This window comes from Microtus oregoni, unplaced genomic scaffold, assembly GCF_018167655.1.
Source record: "Microtus oregoni isolate MIOR12 unplaced genomic scaffold, Mior012 000053F_ref0000044, whole genome shotgun sequence".
Taxonomy (NCBI): Eukaryota; Metazoa; Chordata; class Mammalia; order Rodentia; family Cricetidae; genus Microtus; species Microtus oregoni.
The window spans coordinates 5,459,520-5,481,102 of record NW_024543829.1 but is presented as its reverse complement, the minus strand read 5'-3'; the positions used below and the strand labels follow the sequence as shown (position 1 = coordinate 5,481,102).

The 21,583-nt window shown below is 38.2% G+C and overlaps 1 protein-coding gene across 2 annotated transcripts in view; it reads right to left on the bottom strand.

Annotated features, from left to right (window-relative positions):
* Window positions 1-1,699: 1,699 nt before the first annotated feature.
* The window catches only part of Rspo2 (R-spondin 2), a 139,759-nt gene continuing 119,875 nt past the window's right edge, over window positions 1,700-21,583 (bottom strand). For both annotated transcript variants that reach the window (XM_041637749.1, XM_041637750.1), the window contains exon 6: window positions 1,700-5,740. In XM_041637749.1, the coding sequence (XP_041493683.1) occupies window positions 5,625-5,740 (116 nt within the window). In that variant the 3' untranslated portion in view covers window positions 1,700-5,624. The remainder of the gene's footprint in view (window positions 5,741-21,583) is intronic.

Here is a 21,583-nt window from a genome sequence, read left to right as displayed (position 1 = left end):
AAAACACACACAAGAGCCGTGTCTTCCCTATGGGCCTGGGGATGATGGATCTTAATGCTACCATACATCACTGTGTGCAACGTGTGAATGAAGATGGGCAAGTGTAACGCATCTCCACGTGGTAATAAAACTTACGGCTGAGTCCCTCTCAAGTCACTCAGCTCATCACAATATTAGGGGTCACTTAAAACAGATGTTTTACTCTGGTTAAACTTTGACCGTGTGTCAGTTTGTACACCACATAGAATTTATCATTTGATAAATTGTTACAAAGGCAATTAACACGATGCCCCTGGCTCCCCTTCCTGCTCTTTTTAACATGGGGCAAAGTCATAGCAGGATAATTATAATCATGTACATGAATATAATTCATAGTGTAACAATCTCATCTTTAAACAAATGTAACCTGGATATGTGTATAACCTTAATACCAGCACCTGGGAGGTTGAGGCAAGCAGATCTTTGTAAATTCAAGGCCAACCTGATCTACAAAACAAGTTCCAGGATATCTATGGCTACATTGAAAAACCTTGTCTCAAATAACAACAAAAAAAATGCAATAGTGGGCCGGGCGGTGGTGGCGCACGCCTTTAATCCCAGCACTTGGGAGGCAGAGGCAGGCGGATCTCTGTGAGTTCGAGACCAGCCTGGTCTACAAGAGCTAGTTCCAGGACAGGCTCCAAAACCACAGAAACACCCTGTCTCGAAAAACCAAAAAAAAAAAAAATGCAATAGTGTTCCTGTCACTCATAAAATTTTCTTCTTGGGCTGGCAAAATGGCTCAGTGGGTAAAAGTGCTTGCCACCCAGCCTGATGATCTGAATTTGATTCCTGAGATCCACATGTTTGACGGAGATAACTGACTGCTATAAGTTGTCCTATGACCTCCACAAGCATTCCATAACACATACTGAACCATTATCAAACAAACAAGTAATACTGTTAAGTTAATCAAAACATTCGCAGGATAGCTACTACACACTAGATGCATGAGGTCTCATTTCAAGGGGCTACAGCTCAGTTGTTGGAATAAACAAAATAATTGCTTAATTGTTGAAGAAAAGCTGAAACATTTTATTTAAAAATATTGCTTCCACTTATATTTGCTGCAGCAATTTAGAGGAAGGTATTAATAAGTCAGGGCTGCATACTCCCTTAAAGGGGTCATAGCTCTCTGGATCCCTGTGAAAGTCCATAGGTTGATTTCTTAGATTGTCATGAAAGAAGATTCAAGACTAGAAGGATTTGAGAACATCCATTCTCACCATTCTGATGTCCATGATGAAGGTGTTGACTCAAGATAAGGAGCAATGTAGGGCCATGAAAGTTCAATAAAGCAAATATTGACATTTTATTTGTGTTATCTTGGTCAACTATTTGAGCCAATTCTCTTCCATACAGTAACTTAAAAAGACTTATTTTACCCCATGGACCTGTGTTTGTGCCCAAGGAGCAAATATCATGCAGAAGGTGCACCAGCTCGCTATTCCGTACTAGCTCTCATGTGGATGCACACAATTCGCCTGAAACCCCATGGGTTAAAATCAGACAAAAGGACCATCTACCTGCAACAGGGTTGGGGAATAGTCATTGATAAGAGAAGAGGGAACCAGTTCTCCTAGGTTTTACCACAGATGCTATCCAGATATCACATACAAGAGAGAATATAGCCAGGAAAGGCATGTGTGATGGGGAAACAATAACAACATATTTATTTAATTTAAAATTGAGACGCAAGTAATTAAAGCTTTCATTTGTTCTATTTTACATAGAAACCCATGGAAAAAAGAAGTACTTTTACCATGATCATGATTTTCTTTAAACACTATGATTGCGTGCATGTGCACTACCTAATTCTGTTCAGACATGTATGCGCTCACATCAGAGAGCTGCTACCAAAGTAACTCAATAATTACAAGTTTGAGAAATCCTCATTGCTGAAAATTACAAACCCAAGGACCTATAATTCACAGAATGCTTGTTCTGTAGCTCACTTGATAAATTTTATTGATTTTGAAAGCAATAAAAGAAAAACCTTTGTAGAGCCATTGAGATAATTATTTCATCATAAATGTGGATGAAATTGGTAGATGATATGGTAACCTGAAATTAGGTATCATTATCACATTTATGTGAAGAGTAGTTTCCAAGTGTTTTAAGCATTGACATACTTTATGTTTTCTCTATTATCAAAACCATTTTCAAGGGATTGTAACCTATTGGTAAATTTCACTCTTGGAGTATATAGTTCCAAAATAAAATTGAGAAGACACAAACCTTCAATTATTACATTATTACATTTTTTCTAATGATCCCTATTTCTCCAAATATTTTTACTATAAATCACGAGAGAACATAGCCACATAAAGCCTTGAACTCCACCTTGTTATAAAGATAGGTCTTCTATAGCTGGGGCAGGCCTCAAACATCTAAGGCTAGCCTTGAAATCTTGACCAATCTCAGTCTCCTAAGCTTGTGAATGCTAGGATTATATAGATGTGGGTTACAATGCCCGGTATGATTCTTCTTGATCATGCTTAGTAACTGTTCCTGGTGTTCCTCTCAGGATACCTTTTCTTGTTTATTTTCATCCCACCCTCTGGTTGAGATTGAAGGTTTAAATACCTTGAAGCCATTGTTCTCCTATCTGTATTCTTTCATAGACACGAAGGTCTATAATTCAAAGAACAAGCTACATCCCAGTATGTTCCCAAATTATATTCTGGCCTTGACCTTGCCCTCATGTCTATATTTATAACCAGCTGCCTACTTACTGTGTCCACTTAGCTACCTAATACCATTTCAAGATCAGAAAATGAAAAGTAAGACTCGTTTATTGCCAGTTCTGTCCCATAAATACTGGTATTCGGAACAAGAGACCTAAACATCTTGTCTCCATGTCTTCCTTTTCCTCCTATCCAACTCCTGTAGCCCCTAGACGCAATTCCTCCTCCTCTTTTACTCTGATACTATCAACTCACCAATCATGTATAAATTCTCATCAGGTTAATGCAGTGACCTACTAATTTGTCTCCATGCCTTCCCTCTAAAAATCTACCTTTCACACAGAAGATTTGGAGAACAGTGTACAGAAATCCGAGCACACTTCTCTTTTGCTTAAGCAGGACAAAAATCCAGTGATTCTCCCCAGACTTCATGAGTATTCTCTATTCCTGTCTTTTTGTTTGTTCCACCTTCCTCCTACGATACTTTTATCTTTTCTTTCTTCTTCACTCCGACCATCCTCATCTTGTTTGTTCCTCAGGACCATTATACTGGTGCCTTCCATTAGTTAGGCTGTTCTTTTGAAAAGTCCTGTTCATCATTTAGGTCTCATGCCAAAATACACCTATAATGATTTCTCCTTGACATCCCTGCCATTGACACATGGTCTGCCATCTCCACTGCAAAGGGACTCGTAATGTTACCAAACTTCAGTCTGGAAATTATCACATGGTACTACTAAGTCACCCAGAAAACAAAGGCACTGCAAACATTGTCCACAGGGTTTTACTCTTAAAAGACACACAGTCCATCCACATTTTTAGTCGTGTTAAGACAGAAATGGAGGCCAAATGTTCATAATGAAAATATACTACCATTACAGGGAGAGCTAATAATTTCTCTCTGGGTACTTAGGCTAGATTGGGACGTAGGCAGTCTAGGTCTGAAAATCCCATTTCCTACTACTTTGCAATAATTTTTAGTGAAATGAGTATCCTAAACACTGTTATCAATATATTCGCTCATGTGTTTATGGGTCACAAGCAGGCAGTAGTGTTGGTGAAGCATTGCACCTCCCTGTAATTGTACTAGTAAAGCAAAAATAAATAGTCCAAAAGCAACTTTTGAGTTTTTAATGCACAAAAACAACAGCCCAGAAACATAAGCATTGACTTATTAACAATGAAGTATGATATTAAGGAGACCCCTCCCCACTTAGTAAATAGGAATATAGTGGGAATAGACATGAAGGGATGGGAACACTTTAGGATTAAGTGCAAGCCCTAAGGTTGAATACAACATTCATATATGGCTTATCTTGCATCAATATTTTCATAATGAAGCTTATGATATCTATACATATCAGAAAGATGTTTCTGACTCAACAAAATGCTGAAGAGGTAGTTTTACCAAGGCAAGGTGAGGAAAAGGCTTTACCTTGCTTTGGCTGTTTCCTCAAAACTCTACAACTTCGTTTGTTCTAAGTTTCTCCTGAATCAGCCAAGAAGATAATGCACTTAGAGCCTGCCAATTCATAAAACAAAGGACTGATTGACCCAAGGGGAACAAGGGATGTTTTTAACATCACCATTGTGTGAGTTGGCTGGGTAGCCTCCGTCATGTTCTTCCTTCTCGTGTAAGGCATCCTGGCTCCATGGAGAAACGAGCAATGTGACTTTCAGTTGTGGGAAGCCCTCTATCTTCTCCTTCACTTCCTGGGTGGTTTCATGATAGCAGCTTCCCCAGTGACTCCAGTGACCCAAAAATTTTCCCAGCTGACCCTATCATTGATTGTCATGAGTTACTTTAAGTCTGAAAAAAAAAATGAAACTGGGAATTGTGTAATAAATACAAGTAACTGCACAGAAGTCTTCTTGTTTTCAGCTGTGTTTCATAAATCCACTTTCTGGACTCAGAAAGAGTTGGGCTTCTGATAGCAAGATGCTACATGCTGCTTACTCATGTGTGTGTGTGTGTGCACGCATGTGTGTGTGCACGTGTGATACAAACTGGGGAAGTTCTATATGCATTGAAATTCTGACGTCAGTCATTTGACTCTATGTACAAACTAGCTTATCCTAAACTTACAATTAGAAACAAGCCCACCCCACCCCCATCAAAAAATAATACAAACAGAAGAAACCAAATGGCAACAAAACATTTGTCAATTTTCAAAACTAGAACAGTTCGAACAGTCATGTACCAGACCATGGTTAGGAACCATTAGAAACAAAGTGACATCTTGTTCATCAGGTATGACCAGTTACACACAAAAAGCACAAATATACAGGATGGAGCTTTGCAGATAGCTCAGCAGAGTGTGTACATGTCAGCGCGAGGCTGAAATCTAGCAGGAATTTCCACAGAATGCCCCTAGCTAAAAGCAGTCCCATCGCAAGATCATTTTAAAGTCACCAATGATGGGAACTTTGGGCGGTGACACTTCGCCTTATTTCCACTCCCACTTGTCTTTGACGATGCTCAACGCGAGAAACAAAAGTCACGAGAAACAGCGCTTGCCCGCTTCTGCATTTTCTCACAGGAAAGTAGGCACAGGTGCATTCTCCGGTGGTGATCTACAGCTGCATGCTTCCTGCAGGTTCACCGTGCCCGGGGCCGATTCTTAGGACACATCACAGGAGTGTACATGCAACAGCTCCCACTGATGAGGTCAACAAGCTCCTGCTATTACAAGGCTCCAGATTCAAATCAAAGCATAAATAACCCAGAGACCATGCTTGGGCACTTCCCTTCGCAATGTTACTGAAAACGGATACTGGTCGGAGCAGCGGGAACGCTCTCCACCAGTGTGGATTGGAGAGTAGCTTTGTGCACTTTTGCAATATAAACAACAGCAACAACAAAATCCCCCTCAAAATTCCCCAGCTATTGCCTGTATTTTATTGGTTAGCTCTGTCTGTTGCTAGAAAGACGCTGTGCTGCTCTTGGGCTCTTTCAGTCAACTTCCTCCTTTTCTTCTTGTTTCTCTTCTCCTTGGCCTTTGGTGTTCTCTTCCCTAGGATGGGATAAAGAAAGAGGGGAAACGGAGGATGTCAGACAAGTTCCTTTCTCACAGAAGGAGAATACAAAACATTAAGAATTTTGTCCAAAGCCCATCTGGAAAACATCACCCACGGAAAAGGCGGCCTCAAAGGGAAACCTGTTCACATTAATTTTGATGAAATCATAATAATTTCCTAAATTGGATATGCTGTCAAGGACAGAGACAGATCTTCCTGCTACAGGGAACTGGCATATTTAAATAGAGGCCGGATCAGTCTTACAAATATCCTTGTGCAACAAAAATTTTGCTTTTATTCTCCTGCTTTTAACAATGCTAACTTTAGTAGCCACCTTTGCCTCTTTCAACTGCTCCACATGTCTGTCAGTGAGAAGAAAATAAGCTTCTCTCTATGGTAAATATACCAGAAGTCTCAAACTCCCTTCTTCAGGAGGGTGGGTCTTGTTTTTGACACTGTCCCCACCAGATTCTCTACAGACCAATGAATGAAACAACTATTTGTATTGATTATTTTCATTTTCTATTAAAAAAAAACTCTTGAGGAATCATTCATTATATGTTTCATCACTTCTTATCCAATTTGCCTAGACAAGTCATTTTCATTAACACTGAGAAGAAGGCTTGCTTGTTCCAACAAGTGTTTTACTATCAGAAAACCACACCAAGTTCTTTCTGTTTCTCTCCTTAGCCACTAGGAAGCATGAACCACAAACTGAATACTTGAGATTTTTCTCCATCAGAGGCTATTGGATACAATTTCTTCTCTGCCATCTTTCATTTCTTCCATCTTCTGGCTGTGATTTGTATTTTATACTTTAGAAGGTCTCAACATTTCTTTACATACATGTATACACAAGATTACGAAAAAAAGAAACTGGAAGCACTTGGGTTTGGTTCACTGTTTTCATATAGAAAAGTGACATACTTAGAAAAAAGGGGGAACTTCATAAATGTTACATTTTACTGGATGTCACCACAGAAGGACTGCTCTAGAAAAAAATCCAATTACCAAATATCTGCTACCTGCCATACTTCTAGTTTCATACAAAACTCATGTTCTACTTCTGTAGGCTTAAGCAATCAGATACCAAAGGAATCTGTATTGATGGAACATTTAGCCAAGCATCCACCCAATGATCTTCAATTTTCCTATACATATGAAATTCAGTGACCTAATCCTTTTCATTACAACCCCCAAATGGAAAAGGTGGCTAATTTAAAAATAAACTAGATGGAGCTGGAGAAATGGCTCAGTGGTTAGGAGAACTTGCTGCTCTTGCAGAGGAACTGAGTTCAGTTCCCATGGTGGCTCACAATGACCTCCACATGTGGTAAACACACAGTACACACGCATCCATGCAGAATAAAACATTTATACACATGAAATAAATTTAAAAAAATAAGCAAGAGATAAAGGAGATACATGTCTTAGGAAACCAAAGAGAACACTTAAATTTCCTAAATTAAGGAAAGTATTTCCCGTTCCTTCAGATTTCTGATCAAATGGTCACTGTTCAGGTTGAGGAAGGGAAGTGGTTTTACTTCAATAGCCCAGCAAAGTGATAGAAACACAATCAACATTCAACAAATGATGCCTGGGTTAAAATAAAAATCTCAAGGAAGAAGAAAAACTTATTTTAATAGACACTACATTAAAATAATGAGAACATGATCATGCCCCCATATTAAATTATAAAGGTCCTTGAAGTTAACTTCTGGTTCTCATTAAAATTTGGCATTAATGTAATAATGGCATTTTGCCATCTTTAAACATAGTTAATCCTACCCAATGAAACCCTAGTCCAAGACACCATTAATCCAAGCAGCTGTGAAGTTATAACTACGTAGGTCCATTATCTCCAATGAAGACAGGGCTGATGAGAACAAAGAACTTAAGAGAAAATGGCACATTTAAAGAGAAGTGTCAATTACAAAGTTTTACAAAAATTTCTCAGTTCTACATGGTCCCTAAATAAACAAATATCTGAAGCTCAAAACAATCATTGCTGAGTGTATTTTAAAAAATCATTTAGTTTACTGTTCCTTTATATAAATCTTGGCATTGCTCTGAAGAGTCAATAGAAATTAAGCGAATGAGGGACTTGATTAGGGGAGGGGGAGGGAAATGGGAGGCGGTGGCAGGGAAGAGACAGAAATCTTAAATAAATAAATAAATAAATATAAAGAATTGACAGTAAAAAAAAAAAGAAAAAAAAGAAATTAAGCGAATGGAGAAGAAAACTACCATTCCTTGCTTAAACTTGGGTCTTCTAGACTGAAAATGTTAAAGACAGCCTCTGGCCCTCACAATTTCAACATCTTTATGTAGAGAAGGTCCTATAAAATAAACTAGATGAGGCTGGAGAGAGGGCTTGGTGCTCAAGACAACTTCCTGTTCTTACATAGGACCTGAGTTCAGTTCCCATGGTGGCTCACAACTATCCATGACCAGAGTTCCAAAAGATGTGAGCCTGAGCTATGGATGTTTGTGAGCCATGCATAGGTACACTTTGAAGACAGCTAATTTTGTATCTGTCATCTAATAACTATTCTTATAAAAGCATTAGTATCAGATGGTCTTGGCTTTGTAATGCAGCGGTTACCGACATTTGCATGAAACTCTTGGTACCATCGGCTTACTCAGTGATGCTTCTGAGAACTATGAAATATTTTTTCAACCTGTATGGTTATTTCTTTGATGATAAGTTCCAACTGATAATGATTAGGGGACATGGTGATAACCCTAATTATTTTCATATGAAGACTGGTGAACATAAACTCTTTGCCATTGTTTGGTAGATTGGTTGGCTGGTTTTGTTTCAGGCCAGTACCATTTCTGATATTAAATATATTGCAAATACCAAAAGAATTAAGATAGTAAGCCAAAATCTGACCACAAACAGGACTAAATTAACTGAAAATATTTTGTGGTCCACAGTAGATGGTTCTGACTTTATGCTCAACTTGAAATAATAGAAATATATTAAATGAGAAATTATAGAAATGATTCTACACACATTTTCTTCCAAATTAAAATTTTCAGACATTAATGAATTAGGTTCAAACTAGGAAACATCTAATCCTGTTCTTATCTATTTGCTCATTTTTATTGGACGTAAATGTGCTAATTTTTGTTCCCACTTAATTTTTCTATATCTAGATATATTCATGTATCCATATGGCTTGATATAAAAGTTGGAGAATGACTTCTGTATTTTGTGTCATTGTACATTCTCAACATATTTATGCAGATATAAAGGCATGAATAATACTTGTTACCCTAAAAGAAATCCAACAGATTTAACTTTCTTCCTCTTTATAATAAGGGAAGACTCAGACTCTTTACTACACAAGAACAGAAAAGAAGGTTGGGGTTTATGAGTTTGGTAACCTCCAACATATGCAACTCTAACTGACAAATTCTGCACATCATTAACTTGGCTTCTTTGAGAACACAGTGGCCTTGACCCATTGCTACAGCATGAATCTGTTCAGGGTAAGACAGCATACTCTGCAGAACAGATCTACTGAGAACAAGACTATGGGTGCACGATGATGCCTTGCCTGTAGTTACAGTCTTGAAGGAAACTGATGTGATGTAATGGAGAGAAGCTACATCAAAGAAGAAAGAATCTGGGTATTGTAATTGATGTGTATGATAAAACACTACATTGTGAGTCCTCATTTCTATATCTACAGTCATTGTTCATCAGAGAGTTATGAAATGCCACATGAGAAACCATGCTAAGATGCTGCTAAGATGAACGGAAAATAAATTATTAAAATGACCAAAACTAGAAAGGTATTATCAAAACCACACGCTAAGCAACATAATCTTTACACACATTTGAAAATGGTCCAAAAAGATATGCTATCCATTTTTCTACAGTGGAAGGGGAGAAAATGCTTATGGAAATATTCTTAACTATTAGCTGTGGATTACAGCTATTACATTCACAGCAAAGTACGTGATTGTGAAGCAAAATAAGAGGAAGAGTCTCAAATAACAAGATCTAAAAACAATGAATCTACTGGTTTCACTATTTCATTCTTCCACAAACTCTCAATCCCAACCGTTTTCTTTTCATTCAACTTCAGAAAGAATCTCTGCATCACTGCAGCAATGGTTCTTATGCTTCCTTCAGTAAGGCACAGAGGCTGCCTAGGGTCTCCAAACTGACTACTGGCTGTCCAAAGAAAGACTGTCTAAGAGTAAATAAGATAGAGGTAAACTAAAGGGGGAAAATAACAGCTGTAATTATAAAATAGAAAACCTTCTCTGTGTCTGCATATACATGTGTGTATGTGTGTGTAACATTATATATATATATATTTAACATATATGACATATGTGTCTATACATATACATAGGATTGGGAAAAACCTGCATTATAACCAGTGTAACTAACTGTATAATCAAGTAGTTATTGTTATAGCTACAACCATGCAAAAATAATCACTTATAAACAAAATGCAAATTTTGATGGTTTGTGTTATTCAAGGACTTTGTGAATTCATAAAATCTTTCAAGCAACTAACACTGAAGGATGTAAAATCAATTAGATGACCATCCTACTGAACCTTGCCACACCTCAGGTGTCTGGAGGCAGGACAGTAAGACATCTGAGAAGCCTTGTTCTGTAGACAATGAATGGCAAGTTGGTGATTTCTATTTCTCATATGGGCAAGCTGAGTTTATAGAAGAATGATGAGGAAGAGAAATTTATTTTTTTAAGAGTGATGAACAATTTTGTGGAACAATGCCAATTGGTACTTTAAATATAAAAATATACAAAAGGCTTAAATATAGTTCATAAAGAAAATTAAAATGGCTTAAAATATATTTAACAATTAAAATTGCCAAATAAAAAGAGGTGCTGATGCAGGATCCTTACAGGCAAAAATCCTTAAATCTGTTAATAATATGGAGAGACAAACATCGGATGCATAACAGAAATATAACTCAAATACAGCCCTTCTACAAAGTCATCTGGCAATATTCATAACTTCTGACTCTCAACTAGGAATCTATTGGGAAAATAGTCTATCCATGGGCAAAGCTTTATGCATGGAGGTGACAAACAGTAAATTACCTCAATGTGCTAGTATGAATTTTCACGACCTCTTCTTTTTATGACCATTGAAGCAATAAATATCCTTGTATCAAAACCAATGCATTTAAAAATTTAAGACTACATCAATTAAACCCATTTCTAAGAGTACTACTATTGCATGTCCCCAAAATGTATCATTAATGGGCCTAAGAAAAATTCCTTAACATAAAATACTCTTATTATGAATATAAGTAAATTCATTCATCAAATGATCACACATAATTGGATATAAGATATAAATGCTCATGAATAAGTAACTGACTTGAATGCCTTAGATATTAAAATGGTTATTAATAATGTGCCAGCTTTTTCATTGTTTCATCTAGAAAGATATGCAAGTTGGCCAATATAATGAGCAATCTTGGACCTACCACAGTCTGTCTTAAGAGCTCATAGTTACTAGTTTAAATGGGAAGTGAAGATTGTCTTTATTGTATGCATAATGTTCTAACATATTTTCAACTTCAAAATGACTAAATCAAGTTAATTAACTTGTCCATAGTGAAAAAACTTAGAGTCCCTCTCTTTGAAATTTTCCTGCATATATACTCTTATTTATATGAACTTGGGGGTCAGAGGGAGAGAAGGTAAAGGGTGATATCAATGGTAACATTCACTTGATTGGTTCAAGATTATTAAAGCCGCCCATTTAGGATTTATTGGAGATCTTGGATTTCAAAGGGTAGACTGAAAAAGCTTCCAGTGACTTCACTTCTACAGAAGAACGTATGCTTTCAACTTCTGTGCATAAAACAATAACAAAGAAAAGGCAACCATTACTTGAAAGAAAGCGAAGGGTGTCACAGGCTGAGTTATAAGGAAGACTGGAGAGAGGAAAGAAGGGGGGAAGTGATGCAGTCATATCCTAATTACAGAGCACCCAGAGGACAAGATTAGAAAAGAAGATAGATGCCCACAGCATATCATAGTTAAAGCACTAAGTGTACAAAACAAGACGGGTACAGATAGCTGCAAGAGAAAAAAAAAATTCAGTCACATATAAAGGGAAACCTTTCAGAATAACAACTGGTTTCTCAGTGGAAACTTTAGAAGCTAGAAGAGCCTAGAACAATGCATTCCAAGTTCTAAAAGACCGTGAGGGCCAACCTAAACTAATACCCAGCAAAACTATCTGCCATAATTGAAGGAGAAAGAAAAACTTTCCATGATAACAATCTTAAAAAAACATATTCAGCAGATCAAAACAAAATAAAATACAGGAAGACTGCAGAGGGGAACAAGCATAGCCAAGATACTGTGGAAGTAAAAGAAAAGTTATAATTCCTAAACCACAGAGTACCACTGATAGCACAAACAACACCAAATATCAACAATGGAATGACTGCAATCGACAAACACATTTCAATAATAACTATAAATATTAATGGCCTGAATTCTCCAATCAAAAACACAGGCTGGCTAAACAGGTCAAGAAACAAAATCCCTACGTCTGTTGTCTACAAGGAATGCAACTTAGATTTAAAAACAGGCACCACATTAAAATACAAGAGTGTACAACAGGAAGCACATCAATCTAATGGGACAAGGAAGCAAGCTGGTTTCACCATCCTTAACGTAGAAAAGATAAATGTCAAACTAAAACTAATAGGAACAGATAAAGGAAAACATGCCATCCTAGTCAAGGGAACAGTTAACCAAGATGGAACTGCTATCCTAAATATATATGTACCAAATTCTAGTGCACACAATTTTATAAAAATATTCTTCTGGAATTAAAGACAAAACTTAACATATGCCCATTAATAGCAAGCGCTTTCCATACTATACTTTCTCTAACACAGAACATATAAACAAAAGTAAACAAAGTGAACATCAGAACAAATGATATCAAAGATAACATGGTCTTAACAGATATCTCTAGGATATTCAGCCCAATCAACTAAGAACATACATTCTACTCATAAAACATGGAAGCTTTTCTAAAATATATCACAAATTCAGAAGGATAAAAATAACTCAGGTTATCCTATCTGACCATAATTAAAGAAAACTTAAATAGCAAATGAAGATTGCCTTTATTGTATGCATATGATGTCCTAACATATTTTCAAACAGTAAACAAATTGCTAGTAAATACTCACTCATGCAGATTAAACACTCGGTACTAAATGATGAATGGGTTAAAAAATTTAGAAAAGAAACTCTGGAACTAAACAAAACACAACAAATCCATGGGGTTGTATTAAAACACTCCAAGAGAAATGTATAGTTCTTAGTGACTACATTAAATGTCAGGGACAACACAAATAAACGATTTAATGAAGCAACTTAAAAACTTGGACAAAGAAGAACAAATCAAATCCAAATCCAGTTATCAGCAAGAAATAATAAAAATCAGAGCAGAAAAACAATTAAATAGAAACAAAGAAAAATACAAAAAAAATCAACAAATCTGAGCTGGTTCTTTGAGAAGATGAACAAGCTTAATGAATTCTTGGTCCAAGTAACTAAAAGAAAGAGAGGACTCAAATGAACAGATTCATAGATGATCAGGGAAACATCACAACAAACCCAAAGAAATTCAGAATGTTATAAGAGAATACTTTAAAAACCTGAACTCGGTTAAAAGCTGGAAAACTTAAAAGAAGTGGATAAATTTCTAGATTCAGTCAAACCACCAAATCTAAACCAAGAAAAGAAGAACATCCTAAACAAATCTATAATAAATGAGACCAAATTGCAATAAAAATCTCTCCTACGAATTAAATACAAGGTCACATTAACTCACAGCAGAATTCTGTCAGACTTTCAAGAGGTCAGACAGGCCGTCCTTCTTAAACTTTCAAAAATAGAAAGGAGCACTTCCAACACCCTTTTAAGAAGCCAGTATCACTAATGCCAAAGCCAGGCAAAGATACAACACAAAAGAAAGCTATAGACCAATTTCACTGATAAATACAGATACAAAAATGCTCAATAAAATACTTATAACTAAAATACAGATATAAACCAAAAAGTTATCCAGCATAACCAAGTTGGCTGCATCCTTGAAATTGAAATAGTTTTGCATACATGAGGCAATAAATATAATAAGCTACATACATGAAGTTAAAGAAGGAAGAAACAAGATCATAGCCATCGATGAAGAAAAGCCCTTGACAAAATTCAACATGCCTTCATGATAAAAAGCTCCAGAAAATACAGAACTGGGGGAACATTCCACGACATAATAAAGGCTATATCTAAGGAACCCACAGCCAGTATCACCCAGAATGGTGAAAATCTAGAAGCAATCTTATCGGGGTCAGAATGAGAAAGGGCTGTCCACTAGGCCTACTCCTTTTCGACACTGACCTTGATGTGCTAGCTGGAGCAATAAGGCAAGAGAAGAAAATTGAAGGGAACCAAATAGGAAAAAAAATAAATCAAACTATCCCTTTTTGTAGATGACATTATACAGCAGCAATCCCAGAAATTCTACTAGAAAACTTCTTCTAAACACTATAAACAAATTCAGAAATATAGCAGGATCTGGAATCAACTTACACCTATGAATAGCATAAACCAATCATACAGAGAAAGAAATCATAGATTCCTGATAGCCTCAAAGAATATAATATATAGGAATAAACCTAATCAAAGAGGTGAAGGAACTTTACAATGAAAAATTTAGAACTCTGAAGAAAGAAAGAGAAAAACACTAGTTTCTGGTGACTAGACGATGGAAAGATATCCTGTGCTCGTGGGTTGATCAAATTAGTATTGCGAAATTGAACATTTTATTAAATGATTTCTACAGATTCAATGCAATCCCAATTTTAAAAAAAAATTTCATTCTTCACCAAAATGGATAACCATTCTACAATTCAAGACAAAGTACAGAGTTCTAGTCATGAAAACAACATGGTACAGGCACAAAAACAGACATGTAGATTGTGTAGACTGCTGGAATCTGCAGGTTAATAGATGGAATTAAAAAACATAACATTGACTGAAGTAATCTAGACTCAGAAAGACAAATGTTTCATTCTCTCTCCCATCCGAGGCTCTTAGCTCTACATATTCAGATATCAGTACATAAACTAGAGTAACTGCAGAAACAGGGACATCAAAAGTGACCACTGCAAGGGTAGGGGAGACCAATCAGGCTAGAGATTATCTGATCTGGGAAATCAGGAAGGGGGGAGGGTATTAAATTAGAGAGACAAATACAGAAAAAGGAGGGAGGGAGGGAAAAGTAAGAACGTCTGGAAAAACCAAAACAAACCACAATATAATCTATCTAAAAATATTTATAACACATGTAAGTTGGTGTATAAGGACATACATGGTTTAAATGAATTTTCTCCCATCTGGGATGGCTGGGCTTCCTCCAAGAGTCAAGATCATCCAAATTCTGACCCCAGGCATGAGAAACCCTCTTTTGAATCGTGGGTCATAGTTATCCAAGAGATTCCCAAAACATTCCAGGCTGTTGCTGGTCACTTTGGTTGCTCCATAAGAGGTAAAACGTAAGTCTCTATTTCTGAAGACATCAGGCACTTCGGAGATGTGGCTCAGAGACTATCGTGTTATAGCTGATCTAAAGTCTCTCTCTGAGGACTAGCTTTCCTGGTATCAGGAGACACCATGAAGCTTCCAAACGAGAAGCAAGCAACAGTCCCACCCAGCTACGGCACCTATGAAGCACAACAATGAGTAGTATGACAGGACACTAAGGGTGCATGGAGAAATAGTCTCCCACAGGGGAAGAACACAGCTGGTTATATAATACCAGAGGGTCAACCCTGAAAGCGCGCATGCAAGTAGCATCATACGGACTAAGTGTAAGTAATAGGTGTGTGTGCGCGCGCGTGTGCACGTGTGTGCATGTGTGTGCATGTGTGTGCACACGTGTGTGCACACGTGTGTGCGCACGTGTGCGTGCATGTGTGCACGTGTGTGCACGTGTGTGTGCACGTGTGTGTGCGTGTGTGTGCGTGTGTGCGCGTGTGTGCGCGTGTGTGCATGTGTGCGCGTGTGTGTGCATGTGTGTGCACGTGTGTGCATGCGTGTGTACGCGTGTGTGTGCATGTGTGTGTGCGCGTTTGTGCACATGCATGCATGTGCAACAACAATGAAAGAGAGCTACAAATTTGAAAGAGAACAAGGAGAGGTATAGGTCAGGCTTGCGGAGGGAGGAAATGACGTAATTACACTATGATCTCAAAATTTAAAAAAATGAATAAAAGGAAGTGGGGGCTAAATGGCTACAACTCATTGTATGTGTACCTGAAAGTGACCGAGAGTAAAAATAGGAAAACTCTGGTTTTAAATAGAAAGCAGTACTAACAAAATCTGCATACAAGCCGCATGTAACTTTCCAGTAGCTTCTCTTCTCACGTCACAAGTGGGAGAGCATGGCAACCACCCACATCAATCATGATGGATGCAACAGACTTCTCTAACCATACGAACATGAAAATTATTCAGGATTCCAGAATCTAGAAAACTTACAACCTTTGCCAGCTTAGAAGAATGAACTCACTAAGCCCTGGGATCTGAAAGTGAGATGAGTTGCTGGGTGCATAGGTGTCACTATCTCCATGCCAGCTTTTACTGTGATAAAGACAACATTAAAGTGGCCTCTCGGCCCTTATATCAGACAGGTGATCCATTACCTGTCTCTCTTGGTTTAAAGATCTTGTTTGACATTCAAATGGTAGAGATAGAAATATATAGATCCCAAATGCACTCACTCCTATGTGAATTACGCTACTTACTGCTAACGTTTCCTGCACGTGGTATTTCCAGCGTTTCTGGGTTTACGGCTACAAACATGTCCTTCGGCTGTACAATATGGCTTTTGTAGGACCAATAAGATAGTTCCAAGCTGTAACATTTCCTAATGCAATGCGGTCAACAGCAACATGACAGGAATTGGCTCCGTTCGCTGTAATACTGACCACTCCAGGTAACTAAATTCTCAGATATACATCACGAAGATCAGAGAAAACGTTCAAAGAAACGATTCTCTTTATTTAACAGTATGGAAGAATGAGCAAGGAGAAATGGCTAAAAAGTGTTTTCCATAAATACTTTTGTATTTATGTAAAGGGCGAAGTTCTTGGGTGAGGAATATATACTTCCACCACAAGGGGGCAGTAGTTTGCTTTTATTCTAAGACTATTAGAGAAGCATTTGTGTGTTTTTCTGTTTTATTATTGTTGTTCAGGAACGCTTTACAGTTCCTACTTCTTAAATACATTTTAACCTCACCTTAAGGCTCCATCTTTCCCAAGACAGTAACAAGACCCAAAGGCAGCACACGCAAAAATATAATTACTGTTCTGTCAAAAAAGATGTCTGTGAATTAGAGAAAAAAACTATTAATGATGATCCTAATATCCATCCATTTAGGAGGGAAATAGTGCTGATGCCAGACCGGAGTTGATATTTTATGGGAAAGTGAATACACATTACAGCAAAGAATCTTTTATCTCTAGTTTATAAGGACTCAAAACTAAACATGATCAGCAGCTTCTATTTCACATGGTGCACAGAGGATTAACATTCGGAATAAAATCTGGCCGTTGGTGGGGTGACGGCTGACACAGGACTCTGACCTACTTGGCCTCCATCCTCCCAGCCACAGTTAGTTAGCTGCAAGGATGCAAGTCAAGAGGCAACAAGTGACATTTCAGACATGGTCCTCAGGTTCAGCTCTGCAGGGTACATTAGACGGTGAACAAGGTGAGGCACCAAATGTCTGGACAACCTAGCCATCTTCCTCCAACTAACTGCCAGCAGGACCAGGCTGCAAACATGGGCTTTAGTCTCTCTCTATATATACCTAGACTTACGGCCTTGAAAAGTCACTCTACACAGATGCCGTTGTTGTCATTTTTTTAATACAGATAAAAGACGACACTATTCCTCTTGGTGATTTTTATGAGAAATGCCCCTGCCAGATCACAGCCATGGAAAGCCTTTACTAGTCAGCCGTTCGTTCCTTCGGTCCTTCTGTGAATTTCCTGGAGGTCACTTTGCACTGTTTGTTTTTTTTACCATTTATCAAAATTGAGTCCACGAAATTACCCCTATACAGTTTTGAGGCTGTAGGTTGTAAGATTACCACGCCCTTTAAGCGGCTTCTGCATATCCTTACCTTATTTAATTGAACACTGAGGAAAAGGTCAGTACTTAAACCATACTGCCCAAAACACTGTGCAGCAACATGCTCTCCATTTACTCAAAATAATTTGCAGGAAATGATCGGTCTCATTTAGCAGTTTTATATCAAGTCTGAAAAGATTATCAGAATTTGCCAAGAAAATGATATTAGGTTGGGAGTTGGGGTGTCATCAGAAATTAATTTCAGGTTCCTTTCTAGCTAGTTTATAACAAAACTTCCCTTCTAAAAGAATCTTCTTAAAAACTACTGGACTTGCTGGACAGTGGTGGCTCATACCTCAAATTGGGTCGGTCTTATTTTCTTTTCTTACCCTTTTTCTTCTAATCCTAGTACTTAATTAAGCCTATACCAAAATCTTTTTAATTTTTGAGATTAGAAAATAATTACAAATTTTCTCCGTCCCTTTTCCCCTTGCAAACCTCCCCCATACAGTCCTCCCTGCTCTCCTTCCAAATCGATGGCCTCTTCTCTTTAATAACACACCCAACTCTGCTTCACAGAAACAGCCTCATCCTGAAATTCCCAAGTTTTCTTTTCCATCCAAGTCACAAATCCCTACTTGGCTTTCGTTAAAGTCCCTAAACTCTACAGAAGTTCCTCAGCCTGTCAAGGGTGGCAGTGTAGAGTTGTGTCACTATACCCACAAACTGACAGGAGGATGAAGGATGACTGCAAGGCCAACCTGGACTTCAGAGTGACACTTTGTCCCAAAACAAAACCAAAAATTATAGCTGTCCTATAGCTATTGCTGTGATTAAATAAATTAATGATTCAACAGGGTGTCGTTCTGCTGTGATAAGGCAGAGGACATCTGTGGGGGATTAGAAATTTTCAATTTGGGTCTCGTCCAGCAAGACTAGGGGGCAGAGTCACAGGTGCTCTGTGGACTTCCACTCAGGCACAATTTTAGCAACCAAACAGACAGAATATTTGCTGTTGTTTTCCACTCAGCCCTTACAGCATTTAGCAGTTGGAGCATTCTCCTAGGTTCTGCCACTAGGTTTTGACTTATAGTGTTATCCATTGCATCAGTGTAAGTGCTGTAGGAAGAAATCGAGAGGAGTGTTGGCCAAAGTAAATCCATTCAAATACCACTCCAGTCAGAAGCTAGGCGTCATTAATGCTCAACTCATCAGATTTCCATTACAAAGAGAACATGCAGCTAACATTTCCATGGCTGAGAACAACTCAAAAGTCCAATACCAAATGACAAAGTCTAAGGATTCTACCTGAACATCTATGGGACAGGACCTCAAGGCTCATCTCTTCCATCTATCTGCATTCAAATGCATCTCCATCCACTTACCACAGAAAGACTAGTTTAAAGACTCAAGAGAATACTTAAGTATTCTTAATAACTTTAAGTACCAAGGAGATGTTGACTCTTTGAACCCCAAACCTCCATTTATGGCTACTCAAGTATGAGTTCTGAACATGAGAAAAAGAATTGGTCACTAGGTTCCAAACAATCTACACGTTCTTTAAATCATATTAGATCGCCTTTAGCCTTGCTGAAAGCATACAGTATAATTAACAGATATACCGCTTAGCTGACTAAGTTTGCCAAAATAGTTAGCTTATATAAACCTCAGCTGTGCTCATTCATCTTTTGAAATGTCATATTTATTTTAGACACTAAAATTTATTCTGGCCAAAGTCTCCCAAACAACACGGCAAATCTTCCTGCAACACTGCTTTTCCAGTCTAAAATCTTTGGGTTCGTTTACGAAGGTGCTCAGAAAATGAGAGGAACAGAACTGGAATCAATGGCATTTTGGATTGTTATATGTGAAAGATTTACAAGTAAGGCCCTCGAGTGGATGGTTTCCCCCATCATCTTGGTACAGAATGAAGGTTAAGAACTTGGTATCGGAGACTAAGTCTGGGTTTAAGTTCCCATTCTAAGTTGACTCAAGCCTCACAGCTGGCATCTGCTTCAAGCCACAGCTGTGCCTCTCTAATGTGGGAGACACAACAGGGACAAGAGGGACCTGGGAGTTAAGGTGGCTGTTTGGACTAAGTGGAAAGCTGAGCTTCATCCATGGTACCCATGAGCACCGAATACGCATTAGTAGTAATGGTGGCTGTCACTGATAATAAAAGCAATAAAGAATGTCAAAAGAGGTCCAAAGAGCCAGAACAGATCTTAACTTTTCTTAGAGTACCCACGTTAAATAATCTAAATCAGAGCCAAACCATTGACCATGTGCCCTGACACCATGAAGTCCAACAACATGCTCCAAATCAGTCATACCATAGATTTTTGGTTGTCACACTGATAGCAGAAAGGCCTCTTACTACTGCAGCTGATTGGTATCCATGGGTACGGGTAAGATTTACTATATATCCTATGTGCCTCTGATTTGCCAAAGCAACTTTTCAATGTTTGGAGAGGTTAAGTAATGCTACAGAAGGACTCATGTCCAACCAAGTGAGGATCACACACCCAAAGGAAAACAAATGCGTAGAGGAGATAAATTCACTTCATGATGGATGTTTACCAAAAAGAAATTACATCCACAGTTCTCTCAGTTGGAGACCAACGGCAAGCTACATGCCCCCTGTTCAGCAGCTGAATGCTTGCCAGACCCTGCGGCTTGGCTCCCTCACAAGCCTTAAATACACGCACTCCCAGAGCAGCACCCAAGAAAGCCGACCATGTGCGAGCTGCTCCGGGCTGAAAGCAAGGGAGAGCAGAGAAGCTTTTCAACAACGACAAGCTTGAAGAGATTACACAGATAAATAGTTTCAGCGTCTGCTGAAGTACAGGAATTCAATTAAGTCTTCCAAATCACTGAGGGATCCTTTAGCCCACGTCAGTCCCCCCTCCTTTCCTCCTGTCGCCTCTCCTTGTACTGTGCTTTCAAACTCTCTGTGGAGCAAGAATAATGAGAATTTTATAACACATATAAAGTTCGAAAGCTGCTTTTCCTAGTTTTTTTCTGCCTCTCCCAAAATCAATGTCTCACTATACAAGGGGGTGGAAAACGACTGTCCATATTTTTAATTCTGAATCTTTAACGTTCCATGGTATAATGTATAGAAATGTTGCTGGGTAGAATTAATCAGGCTCAGTCAGTCAGGTAGATACAGAAAGACTGAGGTCATTCACCCATCTGCCATCTTCCTGGTGTTGCTAATTACTTTTTATGTGGGCTGACCTGATCAACAACATTTTTAGTTAACACAAACATTATGGAAAGCATTGCACTTGAATGACCGACCCACCAAGGATCCATTCTGATCTTCCACAGAGGAATTCTTTTACAGAGGAATTCTTTTACAAATGGAAAGACTAAGGATTGGTTGACATTACTGAACTCTACAAACCATCAGTCAACTCAGCAAATAGCTAGCAATATGAGCATTTCCTGTTGTTACAATTGCCTAGAGAGTGAAGAGCAAAGTAGGACTCGGTCTGGGCAATCAAGTTTGCAGGAGAAATGAATGTTAAGGGAGAGGAATCAAAATATCCCAGACTCTACGACCAAATCTCTATTACTCTAACTGCAGTGAAGAGGCTGTCTCAACTACTAAGTAACTCAAACATTACAACTCTACTCTTCATCTAAGCAAATAAGCATCCTT